The sequence below is a fragment of the Eleutherodactylus coqui genome, chromosome 8 (genome assembly GCF_035609145.1).
Source record: "Eleutherodactylus coqui strain aEleCoq1 chromosome 8, aEleCoq1.hap1, whole genome shotgun sequence".
NCBI classification, from domain to species: domain Eukaryota; kingdom Metazoa; phylum Chordata; class Amphibia; order Anura; family Eleutherodactylidae; genus Eleutherodactylus; species Eleutherodactylus coqui.
Window position 1 is genome coordinate 86,302,931 of NC_089844.1, and position 24,164 is coordinate 86,327,094.

At 43.0% G+C, this 24,164-nt stretch overlaps 1 protein-coding gene across 5 annotated transcripts in view; it reads left to right on the forward strand.

Annotated features, from left to right (window-relative positions):
- The window catches only part of RBMS1 (RNA binding motif single stranded interacting protein 1), a 335,966-nt gene that overhangs the window by 154,611 nt on the left and 157,191 nt on the right, over window positions 1–24,164 (forward strand). The window contains exon 1 of one of the 5 annotated variants that reach the window (XM_066575953.1): window positions 11,321–11,623. The exons of the other annotated variants lie outside the window; for them this stretch is intronic. Coding sequence (XP_066432050.1) covers window positions 11,573–11,623 — 51 coding nt within the window. The 5' untranslated portion in view covers window positions 11,321–11,572. Of the gene's footprint in view, window positions 1–11,320; window positions 11,624–24,164 lie in introns of those variants that run through there. 5 annotated transcript variants of the gene reach the window in all.

The following is a 24,164-nucleotide window of genomic DNA, read 5'->3' on the forward strand; positions in this document are numbered from 1 at the left end:
CATGATCCCCTGTTGCGGCTGTGACAGCTGCAGCAGGGGGTTCCTTCAGCCTCTGCAGAGATATGAGGCTGTCACATCCTAGGATTTCAACATGTCCTTAAAGGGGCCGGTCGCAGCAGCGCCTGCCCTATTGAAATCAATGGGAGAAGATCGCGATCTCCTGCCGCTGCTGTGACAGCTGCAGCGGGGGATTCCTTCAGCCCCACAGGGATGTGAGGCTGTTTCCATGTGAAAACGCCTCGCATCCATGGGTTTTCAAAAGGATTGCGTGGGCGATATTGGGCCATGAATCACAGCCTGATATCGCTATCACCAGTGTGTAGGAGCCCTTACTGTTAGACAATTTTGCTAAATAATAGTATTATTCTGCCATAGTCGTCGCTAGGGAGATATGAGACAAAATGGCTGCCAACGAAGACAGGAAAGCGTTTTGTGTCCTTGAATGTCATGCTTACTAGTCTGTCATTAGTGTGCAACGTCCTCTGCGAATAAAGCTTGGTGAAGATCCACCCATTGGACGCTCAATTCACAAGTGGTGCTCCAATTTTCAGGTAAACAGTTGCATCTGTAAGTGAAAATCATCCGGCCCTCCATCAGTAAGCGTGGAAACAGTAGACCGTGTCTGTGAAAGTTTCATACAAAGTCCTCAAAAATCCATCCTGAGGACAAGCAGAGAATTGGACGTCCCGCAGACGACCGTGTGAAAGATTCTGCGCATACGTTTGTGATCCCATCCACACTGAATACAAATGTTACCGGCCCTGAAATCAGACGACAAAGCGCGGCGACGTTCTTCCTGCGAGAGTCTGAAAACTCTGATGGAAACTGAAAGTTCATGGAATCTTAACCCTTTCCAACCCACTGTCTGACGTCTTCCTACATTCTGATTGAAGCTTGTACAGCTCCAATGTCAGAAGACGCCCGACAGGGTATTCTTACCATCTATTGCCAGCCACTCCACTGTCGGAGCCTCTCTGGCGCACACACACTGGCTTTAGTCGGCAGATGGCACCGTTGTAGAACAGCAAAAAGAGGAAGCCTTTTAGGAAACCCTGAATCCAAAATTAGATTGGAAAGGGTTAAAGCTGTGCCCACACGGAGCCTGTTGGCAGCGGGAATTCCGCTGCAGTTCAGCATCAGAAAGCCTTCCTCCAAACCCGCACGAATTTGGTGCAGATTTTGAAGCGGGTTTTATTGTATATTTCTGTGCGGAATTCACTCCCTCATTCTGCAGCGGAAAGGGCGATAAAATTAACATTCTGCGGAACTGAATTTCCGTACCGCATATCAATTTCTGCACAGGTTTTGTACGGATTGTTTCTGCAGCTTGTGGACGAGATTTTACAAATCAGGGGGTCCACATCTAGATTCCATTGCAACTCCGCCCCTGTCTGTGCCTTTTTTAATGATGAAGCCAACTTTCATGTTTAGAACACAGTTAACCCTTTCCAATCCAATTTTAGATTCTGGGTTTCCAAAAAGGCTTTCTCTTTTTGCTGTTCTACAATGGTGCCATCTGCTGGCCAAAGCCAGTGTGTGTGCGCCAGAGAGGCTCCGACAGCAGAGTAGCTGTTAATAGATGGTAGGAATACCCTGTCGGATGTCTTCTGACATTGGAGCTGTCCAAGCTTCAATCAGAATGTAGGAAGACGTCAGACAGTGGATTGGAAAGGGTTAATAAGCGTAATATCAGAATCTGAAGGGGGCTGGGTGGGTGACCATATACCTATATAGAGCATACATGCGCGACTCCCCCAAGGTAAGTGTGTTTTGCGCTATAACCTCAAATCAAGAAGATCATATGTAATAATAACCCTGTATACAACATTTAGGCGTCCTGACAGTGCAGGGATAGCTCTGGTTGCCATCCCAGTACTACAACAGGTGCATTTCCCTGCAGCATACCTTTTATGGACCCTATAAGTTTTTAGCACCAGAATGCTGCAGAGCCAGAAGATTAATAGTTGCAAACAGGTTTCCTTTTAGCATGCAAAACCACAGGTATTTTTATTACCATATTATTAATATCTGACTGTGTGCCCATACTGTACCATTCATATCACGCTGTATTGAAACTAATCTAATTTCCAGCTTCAGTGACCTTATAAGCTCCAATAGGTCTGTTTACCAGCCTGCTCATTGTGTCTGCTTTCTCATATTATTTATGCCTATAAAAAGCATGTAGTTGTATAATTTGGTGCTACATTTCTTTAATTTATAAATACGATGTGGGTTTTTTTTCATACTCTGCGGCCGGGAGCTTCTGGCTGGTTTTGGATTGCAGAAGGAGAGGGAAAAAAATTAAATCCTTTTTGTCGGTGGATTTTAAAGAACAGCAATCCGTGTGACCTCTAATAGGGATAGCGTGCCCTTGACAACTGATCCTATAAATCCATTTTATCTAGTCTAGCCCCTATGTAAATTATATAATAGACTTGTAGCAGCGGGCGATGCAGCGGCAGATTGCAAGATTTAGTTTTATCTTTATCACTCGTTACAAAGAAGGTTTAAAGGGGTGGTCTCGCGAAAGCAAGTGGGTCTATACACTTCTGTATGGCCATATTAATGCACTTTGTAATATACATCGTGCATTAAATATGAGCCATACAGAAGTTATTCACTTACCTGCTCCGTTGCTAGCGTCCCCGTTGCCATGGTTCCGTCTAACTTCGGTGTCTTCTTGCTTTTTTAGACGCGCTTGCGCAGATGCATCTTCTCCCTTCGGCTGTTCTTGGAAGCATCGGCGTTTTGGCTCCGCCCCCTTTTCGCGTCATCGCGTAGCTCCGCCCCCGTCATGTGCCGATTCCAGCCAATCAGGAGGCTGGAACCGGCACACGTCATGGGGCGGAGCTACGCGATGATGCGTACAAGGGGGCGGAGCCAAAATGCCGATGCTGTCGAGCGGAGCCGAAGGGAGAAGAAGGATCTGCGCAAGCGCGTCTAAAAAGGCAAGAAGACACCGAAATTAGACGGAACCATGGCGACGGGGACGCTAGCAACGGAGCAGGTAAGTGAATAACTTCTGTATGGCTCATATTTAATGCACGATGTATATTACAAAGTGCATTAATATGGCCATACAGAAGTGTATAGACCCACTTGCTTTCGCGAGACCACCCCTTTAAGTTTTCTTACAAGCGGCAAGGCATTATGTTTAATGGCAGGTAATTCTCTAACATATGGTGGGCAGCAACAGTGATGAGCTCTGGGCAACTTCAGCCGGTCAGTATAGAAGGGCAGGCTGTCCTTGGTGGTCATTGTCCTCTTCTCATCTAAGCTAGTGGGATTTTTAACAATTAGACCACCATGAAGACCACTTGTCTAGCAGGGAGGTCAGGGAGGCTGCTTTCAGCTGTTGCAGAACTTTTGGGACGTAGCACTGATGCCAGTCACTGAATAGTGTGGCTTTTTTCAGATTAGGGTTAAAGAGACTCTGTCACCGTTTTTGTGCACCCCTGTCTGATGGCGGCACACACTGATTGCAGTGATATGTTTTGCTTTATGTATCTGTGCAGTGGTTTTGCAGGGATTTAGCATTTCACCATTATATTTATTCCTTACATAGCGCCCGCATATACTGCAGCGCTGTAGAGATTGTCACCATTCTACGGCTGGTTTTAGACAAAGAGTGGTCCTGCGCAAAATTTAAAAGGGGGGCGCAAATATTAAAATACACTGCTAACACCATAATCACATTCCGTTAGTACAGGCAGAGTGCTGCAGCGCTGAAATCTACTGCTTCCAGGGGCAGTGCTAGGTTTATAGAAGATCAGGGGCACAAGTTGCAAGGCATACCGTAAGCCCTCCCCATCCACACACACAAAAATTCATATGTGTGAAATATATATAGTCAAAGTCCTCCAGGGGGTGGGGCGGCAAAGACACACTGGATCAGCTGGTGAATAAAACTTGCTCAGTTTTATTTTAAAGTAAAGTCCAAACAAAGCTAAAGCAAAATAGAGAAGTCCTTCTCAAAATAACAGGGGCACCACGCAGGGTGATCAGGTCCACACAATGAGGTGTTGCTTCCTCCTCAGCTTGACAGACACTGTCTCCCTGGAGCTGCAGTCTTTTATGCTCCAGTAACAGGGTCAGTGCCTACAGCTGAGTTGAGAGCCAGGGTGAAGCTATGGACTGGATCTCCACCCTGTCCAGACTAAGAGCCTGGGAGGGAGATATACTCCATCCACAACCTCACCCTTTACCTGCTTACTATATATATAATATATGTGTGTGTGTATGTGTATATAGATATATATAGTCAAATAATGCCGCCACAGAAAGCTCAATTAAACCCGCCATATTAGGCCAAAATAATGCCACCATACCATGACCACTACCATTACTGCTATGTACCAAATTGAAATCAAAATTTCATCTTCATTGGCTGAAAAATTGACCAGTCTAGAGAATCTATGCCAGAGATAAAACATAGGAGAGCATTGTGGCGAAGCGCGATGCTAAACATGGACAAAACGTGGAAAAGTAGAGATATCAGTGTAGCACCTAAACGCAGGATAATGCAAACCACCATTAACCTCATAGCCATGTATGGATGTGAAAGCTGGACTGCGAAAAAAGCTGATAGAAGGAGGATTGATGCGTTTGAGCTGTGGTGCTGGTAAAAGCAGCTGCGTATGCCCTGGATGGCGAGAGTAACAGAGAAGTGCTGAATCGTATAAGACCCAATATATCACTGGAGGACAAGATGACCCGGCTCAGGCCCACGTATTTTGGCCATGTAATACAAGTAGAGTCGCTGGAAAAATCTATAATGCTTGGACCGATCAGTGGCAAAAGAAGAGCTGGCCACAAAAGGACACGATAGCTGATACTGTCAAAGCTGATACTGCCATGGATATATAATAACCTGTATTGGAGTATAAATAGAAATAATATGTCTAATATACACAAAGGTTAAGTCACTTTTTATATCCCTCTCCTGATTAAATGTATGTTGGGGTTTACATTTTCTTCATAGTCACAGTAGCATCCAGCTGCTTTTCTTTCTGTTACTGGAAAAACCAAGGCTAATATAACCTCCATACAGTGACCATATATGGTATCTTGGATACCAATTTTAAACCGGCTCTCTGCAGACTGTATAGCTGATAACAGTACCATTGTATCCAGTAATAACAGGTGATGTCCTTTCTGACCGAATTTGTTCATGGTACCCTTTCTTCTCCATCTTGCCCAGACCACCCTGATGAGTTCTCCCAGTGACTGCATGGCTCTTCAGAATTTGACAGGAAGATATTTTTGGCTCCTTACTTTTACAGCATCCTCTCGACATCATAGCTTTAAAAAAAAAACTTTGTTCGAAACGTGGAAGCGCAATTTCGGAAGATGTTTTCCGTTAATAAGATTTAAATACTGTTGTTATGCTGGAATCCACAGAGGTGCCAGAGATTTCTTTCTACTGTCATTGATGGATTGTCTGAGGAGTATATCCATGAGGTAAGCTGGCATCTGGAATTGTGTAAGGTGCAGATAACTGTAAAATACAGAAAAAGGACAATCTTACCTTTCCAATGGCTACACTGGAGACTACACTCACTGCCCTCAGTGGACAGATTAGCATAAATGGCACATAAATAAGGCAGTCTCTTTTTGAGATCGGACCGCTAGTCAAGCGAAGACATTTGGAAAGGTGAGATAGGCCTTTTTTCTCTATTTTACACAGTTATCTGCTCCTTGTAATTTTTTTGCATCTGGATCACCCATTTTAAAGTCAATCAGTACTGACCGCATCCGGCCATTTACCAGAGCCCATTCACTTCAAGTATCAATAAGATGATAGAATTTGTCAGAGGAACACAAATCCAGCACCTAGAGGAAGGTAAACCAATGCTTTATTATAGTTCTCATAAGATCAAGCGAAACTCAAGACAGCTGACGCTTATGTGTTTCAGGCCGATACGGCCCTTAGTCATAGCGTGCTATGACTAAGGGTATAGAGGCTACAAACCTGGAACTATCAGCTGTCTTGCTGGATCTTATGGGAACTCTAATAAAGCATTGCTTTTACTGCCTATGGATGTTAAATGTTTATATGCCTCCCTGTACATCCGTGCAACCTTCATGTGTTGTCGTGGTCATCTGGACTTTTTTTTTTACTATTTGTGCAACTTGTCAGGCTCAAGATTTACAGCAACTGAGAAGTGATTCATGTTTGGGAGAATCGGCGTGACAGTGGAATTTGTAAGGTTTCATGCATCTCTACATGAGACTCCTTTGAGACTATTGTTCCTTTGAAATTGATAGTTTTTGGGGGGGGTCTTGTTAAAGGGACTTCGTTTTTACCATTAACTACAATAATCATCTTATAGGGGTTGGGCCCTAAGTTATGGATTGGTTTTGTAGATGCAGGCTAGCCCCCACACTACTTCAGAAAAGGGGTCACTCATAGAAATACTAAGTAGTCCTGTCATTCAACGACACGCGCCATATGCTAAAGAAAGCGGCAATCCCTGCCCATCCACCATGTCACCAGCAAGCTTGTAGAAAATCTTGCGCATGTGCCGCTCAACCACTTCAGAGAGCAGGCTGTGTGGGGCGCATGTGCGAGATCTGAGCACAAATCTTGCTCTGGAACAGCAGGGCTTGGATGGCCCAGGAGTAGCACATCATGAAGATTCATGATAGAGCAGAGCACGGTGGTATGAGTGTACCGTAGTAGACGACTGATGGGGATATTGCCTCTTACAGGGAGGAGAATAAAGAAAATGATATTTCTGGACTCCTCGACCGTTATCGTATTGCATAGTTAAGGACGATTCTGGGGGTTAAAGTTGGTGACAGATTTCATTTAGGGGACTCTGAGACCAAAGGGGTTCAGCTATTTAATAAAAGGGCTTTTATAGGGAACAATCATTTTTTCAAAAATCGAATTCGTTCATTATATACAAGTATGAACATCATCGCTGGCTCGTTCGTAAATCGTTCGGTTTAAACACTAATCATTCAGTCTGTCCTCGTACGTCCAGATCTGAATTGTGGATTCCGCAATTGACATCTGCACGGATAATCCACGGTAAAACGCAAGTATTAAAAGCATGTAAACTCGAATTCTCCTTCACACTCATGGGTATGAATCGCGTATTCCACGATAGGAACAAAAATAGCAGCATGCTCTAATTCACCGCGGATTCTACGTGAGCGGGCTCCATAGATGTCAATGGATGCATGCAACCCGCAGCCCATATTGTACCCACACCCCATCCTGCACATTGCTAAGTGGCGGCACGGACAATACAAACAAACAAGAAAAAAACCTGTACTGTGCATGACCGCCTGCGTGCCTCCACAAAACAGCTACTTATCCTACGCAGGGTCACCAGCCGGGCTCACAGACGGAATCCGCTGTGGGCCTCCCGCATACGGAATCCGACCCGGCCGTGTGCGCCCGGTCTCACTGGTACAGACGACAATGATCCTGTTAAAAAAAAACCAATTTATCTTTGCGTTTAAATGGACCGCCCGGGCGAACTGGGAGATTGTTTACTCGGGTGAACGATTTCTCGCTATGTGTAAAAGTACCAATTCTATGGGAAATGGAGGCATTCAGGGCTCAATATAACTTCACAACCAGTCGTAAAGTCCTAACATTCATGAAACCGGTCAGGCTCACTTTTACAGTTTTTTCGTGCTGTTTCTTCAGGCTCGTAATATCAACACAAGCCATGAAACTCTTGGTGTTTTTGCAAGCAGTTCTCTGGTGCGGTTTCTTTCTTGTCTCCTGTAAAGAAGTCCATGGGAGAGCGCTGGGGAAAAAAGAAGCCAAACCTAGTGCATGGTGCCAGCCACGGAGCCACGAGATGCCAGGCGAATATACAAAAATGCCACAAAACAAGCGCTGACTTATTAAGCCTATCCAATACATAGACAGTGTAAAATTGGTGAGGCATTTTGAAGATCCGCCAAATCTCGGCGTTGCCGGCTGTTTGATAGATTTGGTACGTGTTGGACTCGCTTTCCTTCCTTATATGTAGACTAGTTTTACGCACCAACTTTGTCCCCCTTTTTTTTAATACATTTTGTAAAAATGCCCAGTAATGTGTTCTTTTTGACACAAATCATTCATGCATTTGTCTGCAACGATTTGCGCCAAAATTTCAATGCAATTAATGCACAAGTTCCAGAACAGGAATATTAAAACGTTTTTCCATGCAAAATACTATTGATGATGTGTCCTAGGGACCCCAGCCGATCAACTATAGGTCATCAGCTGGGGTCCACTGATCAAAACCAGAGCTGATAGGTCGCCCGCTATCAGCGCTGTTATACACATGGTTCAGAGTGGAAGCTGTGATGGACGGCGCTTGTAACTGTGGGCGCAGCTCCCACTGATTAGAATGAGACCCCTAGCTGCAGATACAACGCCGGTCACTACACAGCACCGGCCCCTGGTATATACTGCTGCTGCTATCAGGCACCAGATCACCAGGTCGGCCGGTGGATCACAGTGGATCAGCCTGAGAATAGGTAATTAATAATGTCTTGCCTGGAAAACCGCTTTAAATCTGCTCCAATGTTTGCAGTGTGTTTTCAGATTTCCTATTGATCCACGCTAAAATATGGCTGTGACGCGTTTGCCGCAAAAAAACGTGGTGTTTTGATGCAAAATGCTGTGTGTGAAAACAGAGCGGTCCAGCTCGGAGTGCACGGCTGTAGAATAGCCGGGCGCACTGAGCAGAGAACAGCTGGACGCAGACAACTAGCGGGGCCACCCCGCTTGTCTTCTGAATCCTCTGCATGACAGCCGGGCGCTCCCAGTGGAGAACAGCTAGATGCAGAGAACAAGTGGCCTCCCGCTTGTTATCTGCATCCTCCGGAGCGCAAGGTGATCGCTCAATGTTTGAGCGATCATCTTGAGCTGTAAATGACACAACGATTATCGCTCAAAAGTCGCTTAAAAGACATCTTTTGAGCGATAATCATTGTGTCTTTATCATTGTGGCTTTAGACCGGGCTCCCATGAGTTGGTCGGATTCCACATGGGGAGGCCGGTGACCCTGCTTACCGCCATTGACTGTACTGCAGGCGTTTATGAGCAGTACATTATTTTCTGTTTATTTGTTATGTGCGTACGGTCTGCGGTTTGGGCGCCTCCATTGACATCAATAGAGACCGTCCACGCGGATTCTGTGGCAAAAGAGAGCATGCTGGGATTTTTTTTCCGGTCGCGGAATACGCGATTCATATCCATGACTGTGAATGAAAAATCAAAAATGCATGTCTTTTACCGCACAGACGATGATTGCGGAATCCACGATTCAAATCCACCCATGTAAGCCCAGCCTTAGGCTACATGCACAAGAGCGGGAATTTTGCGTGAGTTTTGTGCCTTGCGAAAGGCACAATACTCGCGCCAATATGAATTCTGTTCTCTTTAATGGACTTATTCACGTGATCGATTTTATTTTATTTTTTTCCTTCTCTCGGGGTTAAAAATCGCTATTTTTTGGCGTTCCCTCCGAACTCCTTGCCCATGGTTTGACATGGGGCCTTCAAAGACCTTGCATGCCGTGCGAGGTGATGCTTCCCATTGAAAACAATGGGAAACACTTGTGATCCTCTGCCGTGCGCAAAACACGTGCCTGCAGACCGCAATGTTACGGAAGTGATGCAAGGCGTCTTTGAATTAAAAGTGCCTCGCATCTGCATGTGAAATGCGCATTCGCAAGCGCAATATCAGGCGGAGTTTCTCTGCCCATTATCGTGCTCGCCCGTGTGCACTTGGCCTGAGGGTGAGGAAGAAATCTGCGGACTTCGTCGTTCAATGATCAGTCTTCATATGTTGCATGTGCATTTTGCAGCGGCATTTTGCATTGCAGGGGGTGAAATTCGCGACATTTCTAAAACCGCGTGCTTGCTTTATCATACAGAAAATGTCCACCACACGTTGATGCCGTTTTCTAATTTACTGCGGATTTGCATTGCGGAAACTACATATAATATGTTGTGCACATATATATACATGAAGGGCGCCTTCACGGGGGACATAAAAGCTGCGGGATTTCCAGTACAGGCTGCGCTTACGAGATTTTAAAAAAATCTCGTCTTCACGCATCGGAGAAATTCTGCATTGAAATGTCAATTTAGGCGGCTGATTTCGCCAACAGATTTCGACTTCGGAGCCGAAAATGCTGCGGAATCTCTGCTTCAGCAAAAACATGGCGGAAATCCTGCGCATTCCCAGCACGCGCCACGTGGAGGAGATTTTGAAATCAATGTGCATGCGACGTTTCTCACTGCAGTCACACTTGCGATCCTATTTTACGCACGTGAGGATCGCAGATTCACAAAAGCGATACGATTTTGAATCAAAAATGCCGCGAAAAATGCACGTCGGCAAGCGCGATATCAAAACGTGTTTCTTGGCCCGATATTGCGCTTGCCCGTGTGAATAAGCCTTAAGTTTGGTTTGGGCCCGTGCGGATTTAAGGCGTATTTGCAGCGTAACCCCATATAAAGACCCCCTAGATCTGCAAAGGTTGAAACACGTAGCAAATCCGCACAAACTCTGCACCGTTAGCCCCCTACGATTTTACTCTGTATTCGCTTCTGCGTTTTCCGCTCTGTGAATCTGACGGCAGTTACGCCCTAAAGGCTTAATCAGAGCAGCGTATCCGTGTTCCCGACCCAGCAGAACACAACGACCCGTAACATTCCGCGGGAACTTTTACGCATCCGCTTTTTTTTGTCTCCGTGAAAATAAAATAAATGCACCATTTTGCGCTATTCTGGTCTGATTTGCAGACGGCATTCGCCCTATTCGCCAACCAACCCGTAAAATACAAACTTCACGCGAGCGGAAATTTTTTTATTTTTGTACATTTATTATTTGGTAGACCCAACCTTGTCTGAATTTATCCTAAAAGAGTAAAACTGGTGTAATGACACTGGAGCTCCCCAAGAAGTTGTGCAGCAGCTGAGAGCCGCCTAGCTGAGCCCCCAGTCCTGAGGCCGGTCCCCTGCCATTCCCCCCTCTCTCTCACAGCCGAATACAGGAAGGAGGTGATGGCTGCACTGAGGAATGTGTGGTATGCCTGGCAGCACGTACCATTCTCGGCCGGGGGGTGGCACGGACGGCTTGTTTCATTTTACACGGGTTTGGCGGATCATTCAGCGGTTACCCGCACCACGTATAATCTGTTAGACAATGACTATATCATATGTCATATACAGGCGGAGGGCGAGGGGTATACAGTGAACAATAGACGATATTGTGTTTCGGTTCCCCCCCGGCGCCGCGTATTGGTACATCCCGTGGTAGGTGGGATCGGCTCTGCGGGGAAGTCTCTGGCAGATCAATGAAGTCGCTTTGATGGCAGTGCTGGCCAAGTGAGCGGAGCGCCAGGGGCACAGCGAGCACAGCACCGGGGCTTCCATTCGTCACCGGCCGGGCGGTGTAGCGTGCTGTGAGGCGGGATACAGCCGGGTGTGGCGGCCGCCCTGTATCCCGGGCGCAGCGGAGTTGGGAAACTTACCTACAAAGTTGCCTTTCTATCTAGTGGAGGATACCCACGGGCACAGCAAGGGCACCGGCGCCGGGCACGGACCAGGAATGATTTTTCCAAGTAGCAGTAACCCTGTGAGAACCCCGTATAGGAAGCAGGTGAGAGAGAACAGATAAGGATCGGACGACCGGATTGCATACGGAGGATCTCCTAGGATGCAGATCTGGTTGTACAGATGTTGATCTGATGGTGCAGGAAAAAAGGGAGATCTGATTGGATTGGCTATGCAACTGATGGGATTGCACAAGAGGGATGTCTACCGCCGATCTGGATGTGCCATTGGGGCGGTCGGGTTGCAGATCGGATTGCACAGATGTGCAGATCTGCTGGTGTCCTGTCCTAGGGGAGGGCAGATGTGCGTGAGATAGGGTCGATCTTCTGTGGGAGTAGATAGGATCTCGCCGTTGGCTTGCGGATCTCGCGTGCTGGTTGTACAGATGGGATCTTAGTAGGGTATATTCACACGAACGGTTTGGGGGACGGAAATAGATATTATTTTAGGTGGTTTTATTCACACGTGCGATTCATTTTTTAATTTATTTTTTCCCCTCCTCTTGTGTTTTTCTTTTTAAAATCGGATGAACAAAAAAAAAATTGCGGCGTGTCCTTGCGGTTTTTTTTCTTTTGAGAAAAGAATTGCCCATTCGAGTCAATGGGTTCGATTTGCAAAAAAAAAAAATCGCGCTAGTTTGATGCCATGGCGATCTGTTTGTGCCGTATATAACCAGAACTAAAAAAAAAGTGTGCAAACCTTTCGTGACGTCATTTGGCCCATTGTGCGTATTTTTTTAACGCATGTAAAAAACGGATGGAAAGCATGTGGGGAGAAAAAAAATCACAGAGACGCCAAAAATCGCACGAAAAAAATGATCCTTTTTTTTCCAGGTTTTTGGGGAAAAAACGTCCGTGTGAATATACCTTTACTATTTTGAATAGGGGCTTATGCGGATCTCGTGTTCTGCTTACACAGATGGGATCTTGCGTGATAGGAGGAGGGACGGGATAGAGCAAAGCTGGTAAAAAAGTGCAATTCATATATATAATATACGCAATGCTGTGTGCCTATACTATATGGGGTGTCCTGATGTATATGGGGTCGGGATATAAAGTCATACAGCGTTGTACTCCCAGATGAGGTTTTACTTACATGCATATTTTATACTATATATTCAGTGTAAGGAGGTCTTGTATGCAATCCCGTGGGATCATTTAAGATCTTACGCCCTGACTGTGATCCGGTGTGTTTTAAGGGATGGGTCTGTTGCAGATCTGATTATATAGGGGCTGCTGGATATAAGGTACATAGTGTGCTATGGCAACTCCAACTTTCTGCATGTATGATGTATTGATGATGCAGAATAATGTATGTTCTCTGCCTGGACAGTTACCTATTGACTGTATATGGACTCGGGGATATATGATCTATAACGGGCATATACCAAGTTGGAGCGTATATAACCTAACACAGTGGAATATATATGTTTATAATTGGTGCCAACCTATTCTGCAACACTTTACAAATAAATATATAATTGATATCATTCTATATTCTAAATTCTCCCATCAGTCTGTACGGTCTTAAGCATTAGGGGGGAGCCGAGTGCATGGGACTGATGAGGAATCTGCTATCCTGGTTGTACTGACTCATTGGAAAATCCTTGTGATCATATGTCCTGATCTCTGTGGGCTATCAGAAGGCTCTGATCATCTTCATTATGTGGACTGTGGAGGTTGTAAGTGATCTGATATCTCTAATGTATGTGAACAGTGGGCGATGTACATTCATTACGTCACAGATACAGTAATCTATTCAGGGCATATACCGCGGTCACCTTGTCTTTTATTACAGCCATGGGTATTATAGGCTGGTATCCTCTAGACTATGTCACATCCAATGCAATCTTCCCAGATCCAATCCGGGCAATAGTGTTGTAAAAGCATATATAGAGTTGTGAGCCTGTGGCTGATGTCTAGAAGACAAGAATATATATTGCACTTTAAGTTATAAGTTGCCTTGAAGAAAAAAAAATAATTGAGACTTAGCATTTAGCATTGTGAAGGATGCAACAAGATGATTGCCACAGATGTGGACGGATGTATGTTCTGTTATGTATTTATTTTATAGACTTGCAACATTTTATCTAAAAAGCAAAAACAAACCAAGAATGTCCATTTATTTAGGTCGTGTTTAACTTTTTTGTGTTTACATTTTTGTTCCCTCCTTTGCTGAGAAAGATTTAGTTGCTTCTTGCTTTGCAACAAAGAAAACCCATAAAATGTCATTGTATCAAACACACCCTGCCCGCCGCTGGATACACTGTAAAGGCCAAATTGTTACTCAGGCTGTACAGTATTTTCTCACTCCACCTGTAACTCTTCATTAAGTGGTTCACCCTTTAGGTTGTGTGTGCTTGTGTTTGTTGTCAGTACACCGCAGGGTGTTAGCATTGAGATGCAAAAAAAAAAAAAACCCTCTGAGGGTGAGGCCTCTTACTGGAAGGGCTGCACCGTGTGCGGATGTGAGTTCTCTGCCTAGTCTTGTGTATGCAGATAAGATTCACTGCATACATTCAGACAACCTCTGTGAATCAGCAGCACACACAGACTTGCCTTTTTTCCCCCCATTCATTGCAGCGGGCAGAAAATGAATGTGCGGGCAGTATTCTGGCATGAGTCAGGGTGCCGGTGACGTTTGTCTCAAAGCTCCTTTTTGTCACCATTTGGCTAACAGTTTCTCTACAAGGGTCAGATAGGCAGCGAACAACTGTGCCATATTGCTTGCACTTGCTTCAACAAATCGCATCCGCTGGCACGCGTGACTCTCTCTTTCCCCGGCATAATCTTTTCTTATTGACACAGTTGTTTATATTGGATTTTATAGAGATAAGGGATTCTGGGATAATGCCGCTTGCATAGGTAAAAGCCAAGATGGATATTGAACGCACAGAAAAGGGTTACAGCGTCACGAGGCGGACGTCCAGGACTTTATTCAGGCTGCTTTTATTATACGTGGTCCATTATAATAGTGTGTAAGTGCAACATTTCGGCAAGATCACTGCACTTTTTTAAAGTTAGACATGTAAAAAGTACACTTATAAATACCCCTCCCATCTTACTCACTGGGCAAATATTCGCAGCATTCAGGGGCATGTCATCAGGAGCAATATAAGCTGGGCATTTACCCCTGCGGCATATATGGCTATTTTCATATATATATATATATATATATATATATATAAGTCTGATGTCTCAAAGGTATATGTGCATGCTGCCTGCAGTTCACCCTCCAGGAGGTCCCACTAGATGTTCTCTGTCTGTCGTCTATGTCCATTTAGTTGGGGCCAACTCTGAGATGCTCTATGGATCAGCCCTCTCCACGTGATTTTTCGAGCCAATCCATGAAGTATTATGGTGGTGTATAGTGAAGTAGGTCATCACGTCTATCTCCACCCCTCCCCAATTTTTCCAAGCTTGGAACTGGCACTTAGCTGTGTTTCGAACGTCGTGTTTATTCAACAACACAACAAAGAGAGCCTCCATGTGTCATCCAATCCACTTGTAACGGTGTAACATCATATGGACCTCCCATTCTTCTCATCCTTTAATTCATAGGGACCAGCGCCGCTGCCGAAACTCATCTAGCACTTACGAACTTGGTCAAAACCCATCTTTGGACTCTGGGAGTATCCATCATGAAGGCTCACACTACATGGGTGGTAAAGTTCTAGATAACATAATAATGCATCCAGAAGGGGTGAAGAGCACAGTCCAATCCACACTTCCTCCCCAAAGATTAATCTCCCCTCCATCACAGGCACATCATACCCAATAACCTAGCTCCTAAAAATAAAAAATGTCATTTAATTAAAGTATAGAAATATCAATCCGTCAAAAATCCTACAAAAAAAGTGGACTATTAACTCGGATCAGGATAAAAAAAACTTTAAAAAAAAAACGGAAAAGAAAAAGCAAAAACATTATATAAAATTATATGATTGAGTATAAATAAAAAGTCCTAAAAAAAAAAGTGTTATGGTTGTTTTACCGGCAGTGATTGTTACTTGTGCATACAGAATAATGGTAAGCGGTCTAATGTGTATTTAAATGTGTAATTATAGTTTTATTTTCGACCTCTCATAGAAGTTTACGTGCATGTGTTTCATCATTCAGGGAGAGAGGTGACAGTTCTGCTCTGTGCACAAAGCCTGGGAATTATGGGGAGGTCTCTTGTGACTGCTTTTTATAGGTGGCTGTTCAAATCAAAGCCAGATGCACGTGAGAGCCTAACAAAACAGCATAGCAAAACGATAGAAGACAAAGTAATAAAAAAGAAACTTGCTTTGGTATGAATGTGTTTACGCATTTCAGAGGGTTGTCTATCCAACCTTGATGTGAATGTATCAGAGGCTGGACCCACTTTATATCATGAGTGATACAAGTCTAGGAGGAGGGATCAGGTTGCTTTATAACTACTATATATATATATATATTGCTCTTTTTGTCTTGACACTGTTGATGCATGCTAGATGGATAAGGTGGCCTGCGCTGACAGGTGCTGAGCTTGCTATAGAGGTGTCAAACGGTTTAGGGCTTAATAGCTTGTTAACTAAGTAAAAAGTTAGCCTCCTTCGATTGTACAAGCTGGTGAATTATTTGTATGCCGAGATGCATTTTGTAGGCCTTTTAGCAGAATGTAAATATTTTATTTTATATCATTTTTATTTTTTCTTCCATTTTTTCTATTCATTTTCCTCCATAACGGACTGTAGTAATGGCTCAAAAGTTCCAGAATGCACATTGTGATGGGAACAGATATATTATCCTTTCCTGGAAGGCTCCTTGCCAAAGACTTTTTGACCCCTAAAGTCCTTTCTATTCTGTAGGATTTCTTCTCTTCCTTAGCGATACGAACATATGTTAAATTATATTCTAGCAGAAAAAGGCAAAAAGAAATATAAGAAAAATGCCGGCATTTAAATATATATTTTTAAACCATGTTGGTTTAGGTTTTACAGGTCAGCAACATTAGAAAAAAAATTTCAGAGATTTTTATTTTTTTTAAAAAATTATTTGAGTTAGTCTATTTTAACTTTTATGTAAGATAAGATGTAAGATTTTATGTAAGATATTTCATTAAAATAGGTAATTGTGGGGAGCTTAGTTACCAGTTCATTTATTAAAACTTTATTTTAAAAAGGGGCTTTTTAAGTTACTTTTTATGGAGAATTCCATATTTTTTCCATATATTTACCACTTTTTTTGGTCTCCCTAATAAGTAGACACAGCGGTTACGTATTCTGACATTGATGAGCATGGGGGCTGTAGACATTCAAAGAAAGGGAAAAGTTGAAGTCTTCACACATTTTCTTGTCTTTAGAATCTGCTATAAAGTTTCACCAAAATATAAAAGGATTTTTACTGTGTAAACCTGATTTTTAGGGAGGACTTGTCATTACTCCGCATGTGTATTTGTTTATTACCCATAAAGTAACTATTCTAGAGCAGATCGGGCACAGAATGCCGGAAGAAATAACGCTGCATGTAGGATTAAAATGCCAGACAGCTGAGCGGAAACCAAACAAACCCTATTATAGGCAATGGAGTCGGAATCGGCGCTGTTCGGTTCCATCATAAGACGGACCGTTCGGCTATGGGGATTCCCCTTTTCTGCTCCGTTTCCTCCTTCCTGCCGCAGATGTGAAGGCAGATTGACTTTGCATTGCGCCGTTCCTGTTAAGCTTTCTAGAAACTTTTTAGACACCTTTAACGGAGTGTTGCCAGTTCCCTTTAGGGGTCTGCCTCTATAGTCTAAGGGTCCTTTTACATGGAACGTCTGTTGGGAAGTGTCCGACAGTCATCCCACACAGGAGCAATAATCGTTCAGTGAATGGAGGTGGACGCTCCGGCCAACCACATCCATTCACAGGCCAATGGTTGTCTGACTTCTATGCCTGCCAAAACTGAGCGCTTATGGATCAGATTCGGACGATCCAGCGTTAATCTGAACAGTGATAAAGTATAAAAGGGCCCTAACACCGTCAATGGAGACCGTGTAGGGACATCCTTCCAACTGGAAACACCAAATGTACTCTAAATCTCTAGTAGGAATAATGGTGGAGTTTTAGGAAGTGATGCTTCCGAATTGCTATTTTATGGGAATACAAGTATTTATTAAAGGGAGCCAGTAATAGGCAATGAGGACTATAAACTAACTATGGTGCTCATAGAGCAGGTTTACAGGAGTCCATAGATGTATTTTTTTATACTTACCTGCCTACTGCTGACCTACTGTCAGCACATGGACCGTAGCATCGGGCACGGATCTCCAGGCTGTGCGCCTGCACTCCTAGTACCCTGCCCTATAAGCACCATTACTGAGTCTATGGTGGTCATAGCTGGTGACAGGTTCCTTTTTAGGAAAGACGTTTCCAGGGAGCTGACAGATCTTCTTTAACCCCTTAACGCTCCGTGACGTACAGTTACGTCATGGAGGTTTAAGATTTGTATGGAGCGGGATTGGGGGTCCATCCCATGGGGGGGTGTTGGCTTTTCATGGCCGTTAACCCTTTAAATGCCGCAATCCATTCTGACAATGGCCTGAACAGCCACCCCCCTAAATAAGACGACAGGTGGAGTTGTGTTGTTTTTTTTTCCGTTTCACTCCACATTGAAATTTTAAAAAGTTTTTTTTCTGCACATTATATAGGACCATTCGAAAAATGCAACTTGTCCCCCAAAGCGAGGAGGAAAAACCACTAAAGGGGGGAAAAAAAGACCCGCTATCTTTAGCGGTTAATGACCACCATTTATGGTTCCAAACCTGATCGAGCCAATAGGACTCTGGCGGCGGTGAATTTTTTCATTAGTTGATGAAGTGTGTATCTCAAAGTTGTCATAGTTTAATATTTTGTCTACAGGCAATTACAGTATTTTGAATAATTATGCAGTGATGGAAGAAGAGAAAAATCTTCTGCGGTGTTTGTTTTCATCATGTTTAGGTTTCCATGGGGAAGATGTTCGCCTCCAGTCATTTTTGAAGGACTGAATAGCATAGTCCCTCGCCTTGGTTGATAGTGGAAAAAATGTATACTATGTTTTTATAACAGATGTCAATGGGCAGGTGGGGCCAAATATGTGCGGATGTAAGTAAGCTGCAGTACTGGGCAAAGGGGGGGGGGGGGGGGGGGAGAAAAATGCTGCAAAGTAAGAATGCTTTCAAAGACAGAAGTGGTTTTTTTTGTCAATTAACAAACTGCAAAGTGAATGGATTAACAAGAAACTTAAATCAAATCAATATTTGGTGTGACCGCCTTTCACCTTCAAAACAGCATCTATTCTTCTAGGTCCACTTGCACACCGTTTTTGAAGGAATGCGGCAGGGAGGTTGTTTCAGACATCTTGAAGAACTAAGCACAGATCTTCTGTGGATGTAGCTCGCACAAATCCTTCTGTCTCTTCATGTAATCCCAGACAGACTGGATGATGATGAGATCAGGGCTCTCTGGGGCCATATCATCACTTCCAGGACTCCTTGTTCTTCCTTACTCTGGAGAGAATTCTTGATGACATTGGCTGTATATTTGGTGCAGAATAAATTTGGAGCCAGACGCCTCATATTTTTTTTTATTCTGCAATGTTTTTTACACACTTGCCCTATAAGTTTTTTACAGTACTGTACATGTTTAACTATCTTTAAAAAAAAAGAAAACGGAAAAAAAACGAAAAAAAACCTTTTCAAATGAGAAAAAAAAATGTTTTGTTAAATTGGTCTGAAAGTAAACCATAAATGCTTCATGGTATTACGAAATGTATGTTTTTATGCAAATTCAGGATTAAAAAAAAAAAAAGGTAACCTTTAGATTTATGGTTTTTTAGAAAAAATAAATAAATTGCCTACAATCTGTCGTGGCGCAACTGTAGCACTTTGTCATTGGAATTTGTCAGCAATGTACAGAGCGGAGAGTGACAAATGTAATTGCAGTTATGTGTCCTACACATCCCATTCTGGGAATAGCCCTAAAGGGTGTGAAAATCCACAGTATATCATGGGGTTATATCCAGGGTGACAGAGCCGTCTACTCCCACCACACCCCCTGTTTAGTGTCCCAGCTGTACATGAAGCAAGCAGTGTGCTGCAAACGACTTGAGTTAATAGACCAAATATTCAATGTCCATAATGCCGTCCCGGCAGGGGAGGCCGGCGGGAACATTTGTTTGGCAGTAAACATTTGCTTCCTATACATGAGCAGAATACAAGGCTCTTCATACTCCTGAAATCCATCACTTGACATTTGTAGCCCTGCGATTTACAGGAAATCCAATTAGGGCTTGGTGGGATCTAAAACTTCTGCAAACACCAGGAATAAGGTCGATCCCATCTGTATCTCGTAACACTTCTGTCACCCTACAAACATCCACTGTTCAATTGGGTTTCTTTGCTCTGTAATCTGTTTGCTTAGTTGCTAACCTCTACTTGGGGGGTGGGGAGGAGGTTTCCGAAAGAGGCGATGAAGAGGTAAGCAAGAATTGGTTACAAAATAATGGCAAAAAGGGAAAGAGGACAATAAATGCGGTTTTGTTTTTAAGTTTTTTTTTAACTCCTTTGGAGATGGAAGTGTAGATAGTGTTTTGGGGCTTTTAGTCCATAGTTCTACTTTTTTGTTTTTGTTGACTAGATGTATAGTATTTGTTTTGTGGTGCTTTTTATTTTTAGCCTGGCTTTCCAGCAGATTATCTGGGTGTTACCACACGTGTGGAATGTAGCAGTATCTCTTAGTGTTTGGCCTTGTTAGAGGCTGATGCACTAAACTGTTGAATTAAGCCTTTCACACACCCCCTCCCCATTCAGAGCTAAATCTGTGTCCCAATTTAGATGTCTTTCTGTACACGGAGTTCTGTATAGAAATGGCTTATCTTTATGCTCTCTAGGCACTCCAAGTGTGCTTGAGGTGAATGATGCAACAGCTGTTACAAGCGAAGGAAGGGGTTACGTCTTGGGGGAAAATGTGCTATTATGTCATTAAAATGTTTTATTCTTTTTTATTTTTGTATATTATGTTGGTGTTGGACAAGCAGCACATAAAAAAATTAACAACGGAATGATTTTTTATTTTTTTACGATAGCAATGAATAATCCAATTACTTTGCCGTCTTGTTTACTTTTTTAACTCTTCATGAAATTAGAAAATAAAAAAATGTAAAAAGCAAAAATTTATATTTATGAACATTAATCTGATTTAGCTCTGAAATAATTAAAAAATAAATATATAAATTATCAAATCTAGGGCTGAGCAATCAAATATAATTCAATTAATTGGCATTTTGCTGAGGCACAATTCTAATTTGCATCAGGATTGGGAAACAGAGATTAGCGCCATCCCCTGTGGGTGGGGCTATGACCAGGCTGGGGTGGGGGTAGTGGGGTGTGCAGGACTAGGGGGGAAACAGTATTTGGAGGCTGTAATGGGACGAGAATAGACAGTATTATGAAGACTGTGATGGGGTGTGTGTATAGTATATGGGGGGCTGGGTGCAGGATGTGGAACCCCATCTTTCATGTGTATATAAACTAAAGTTCATACCCCATTCTTCTACATAAGGAATTCACATACACAGCAATTCCTTGATAAGTACTGATTTATCAGAATCGCCCTATTCAATTTGATACACAGCAATTCCTCAATTTATACCGATTATATGATTCCCTTATGTAAAAAAAAAGTCTGGTTGGTTTAGCAAACAAAAGGAAAAGAAAATCGAGTCGAGATTGGGAAAAAAATATGAAATATAAATTTTTGGCAAATTGTCCATTCCTAATATAATATTTAAAAAAAAAAATTAAAAAAAAATAAAAATATATATATTTTAATATGTTCCAAGTTGAAATTGACAATTTTTAGCATTCCAAGCTACGGTTCTAATTTTTCCCTATTTTTGCACTACAGTATATTTAATTCTTATGTGTAATCGCTCAGGAAAGTAGCAGGATTAGGAAATCTATTGTGGATATCAATGGGGAATATAAGCAAAACGAGCAACCTTACATTTTCTATCAGAAATTGTTGGCCTACTCGTAGAAGAGCAGCTGAATTGGAACAAATATTTTTTTGGGTGGTGACCGGTTTTATGGCCCTGTATGCAATTTGTGTAAAAGCCTTGCAGTATTGTTATCCGATGGTTTGCTCAGCATCGCGTATTTGAAATATTAAATTCCCAGGAAGTTAAAATGGATGCCTCCCTAGTGCCCTATGCAATTTGTCGTTCCTATGGTAACCCGGGGCAGCAGAGAATAAAAATGATTTGTTACACTCAAACCATAACATTTAAGGAGGCAGGGAGCAGGAAATACTCAGGGCAAGACCCTGACATATGTGTTAACCAGATAAGAGCTTTTAGGGTATTCACAGTCTGCAGATCCTAAAATCTGACTAGATGATTATCGGTGTCCTGCTGGAGAGGAGGCTTCTGTTTTATGAGGTAATATCATGTTTTGGAGAATATTGGTAATCTAGAACATTCTAAGAATTGTAACACACCGGCTTCAATAAGTAGTAGGCGTACATGATATCAAAATGCCGGTAGAGATTGTTTCCCTCCTTTTAAGCCCGATTTGATAAATGTTCCTTAAATACAAAAAATTTTGCAAGAATCCCCCCCAAAAACCTAATTGGCGGTTGAGCTTGCATATTCATGTTTTCACGAGCCCCATCCCTATTTAGCCATACCTTCCTTAAAGCAGAAAACCTGATTGTCCGTCTTAGTAGACTATATAATGGTATATCGTGGCTTTAAAAAGACCATATTTTGGGGTAGGAGCGTCAGGAAGTAAAAGGTCCAGACACGCACACAATTTAGTCATCGACAAGTAAGAATGCTTTCAAAAACTGAAGTACGTTTATTTCTGTCAATTAGCAAATGCAAAGTAAATAAAAGACAAATCTACATCAAATCAATATTTGGTGTGACCGCCCTTTGCTTTCAAAGCAGTATCAATTCTTCTTGGTACACTTGCACACTGTTTTTGGAGGAGCTTGACAGGGAGTTTTTTCAGACATTTTGGAGAACTAAGCACAGATCCTCTGTGGATGTAGCTTGCTCAAATCCTTCTGTCTCTTCATGTAATCCCAGACAGACTGGATGATGATCAGATCAGGGCTCTGTGGGGCCATAGCATCACTTCCAGGACTCCTTGTTCTTCTTTACTCTGAAGATAGTTGTTAATGACATTGGCTGGATGTTTGGGGTCGTTGTCCTGCTGCAGAATAGATTTGGAGTCAATCGGAAGTCTTTTATTATTTTAAAAAAAACTTACTTTGAAGTATTTTGTTTCCACACCTGTCTAAAATGTTTGTACAGTACGGTAGATCTCAATCCAGAAACTGAAGGCCCTTTAGGCACAACGATTTTCACTTAAAAATCGCTCAAAGCCGTCTTTTGAGCGATAATCGTTGTGTCTGACTGCACTGACATCGTGCAGTTTTCGTTAAGCCGTCACTGATCTTACAGCATGCGGAAAGATCAACCATGAGCCTTATCAGGGATTCACAGCGGGATACAGCTGATACTATTATTTCAGCTGTATCCCGCTCCCTGAAGACAGGCTATTGATCCGCGCTAAAATATGGACGCGTTTGCCGCAAAAAAACGTGGTGTTTTGATGCAAAAGGCTGTGTGTGAAAACAAAGCGGTCCCAATCGGAGCGCTCGGCTGTATAACAGCCGGGCGCTCTTAGCGGGGAACAGCTTAATGCAGAAGACAAACGGCCCCGCTTGTCTTCTGCATCCCCCACTCGGAGCGCAAGGTGATTGATCAACGCTTGAGCGATCACCTTGCTCTGTATAAAAGGCCTAGAAGCCTTCAGCCTGGTTTAGACACAACGATTATCACTCAAAGAACACTCAAAAGATTCGTGGTGTCTAAACCAGGTTTAAGGCTTCTAGGCCTGTTGGCTCCTAGGATTTGACCCACCCTTTATTAACATAACCGGAATGCTGAGTATGCGCAGATTTTTTTTTTTTAACCCATTTGGAACCCATACTAATGCTTGCATGGTAATAACATGATACTAAAGAAAAGTCAAATGTCATTGATTCTTGTCGAGTCATTTACGATCCGCAGGGTACAACTGCTGCAAAAACAAAAAGATAAAAAAATTATTGGGCAGGAGCAAATGGGTTCATTATGTGCTGATGGGAATGCCAGATGTGATCGGCATGTGGAGGAAGGAGGGCGCTTTGTACATTTTGCTTTCCTTTTCGATATGTTCAGTTTATGCGTACGATGAAGATGTTGTTTTAAATTTTTGAACTTTCTGTCCTATTGGCAAAGGAAAGGATGTGGCTAAAAGGTTTGACTCCTCAGTTGTGTTCTGTCTTATGTTGTGTAATTGTGGAACAGATGTTGGAAATCTCTCTTCAAAGCAGCTGGAGTTCCCACCCAGTGCAGATCATGGAAATCGTTCTGGTCAAGAAGACCTGCAGCGTACAGAGAATTGTTTGTAGAATTCCCATAGGATCAGGCGAAAATGTTCTCATATGCAGCCCTTCCCGGAACAAGAATTTTTTGCTTTTTCTAATTTGCCTTGTGAAGCGGGGAAAGGATCATCCATTTCTTACAGATACTTGCTTTTACTCAGATGCA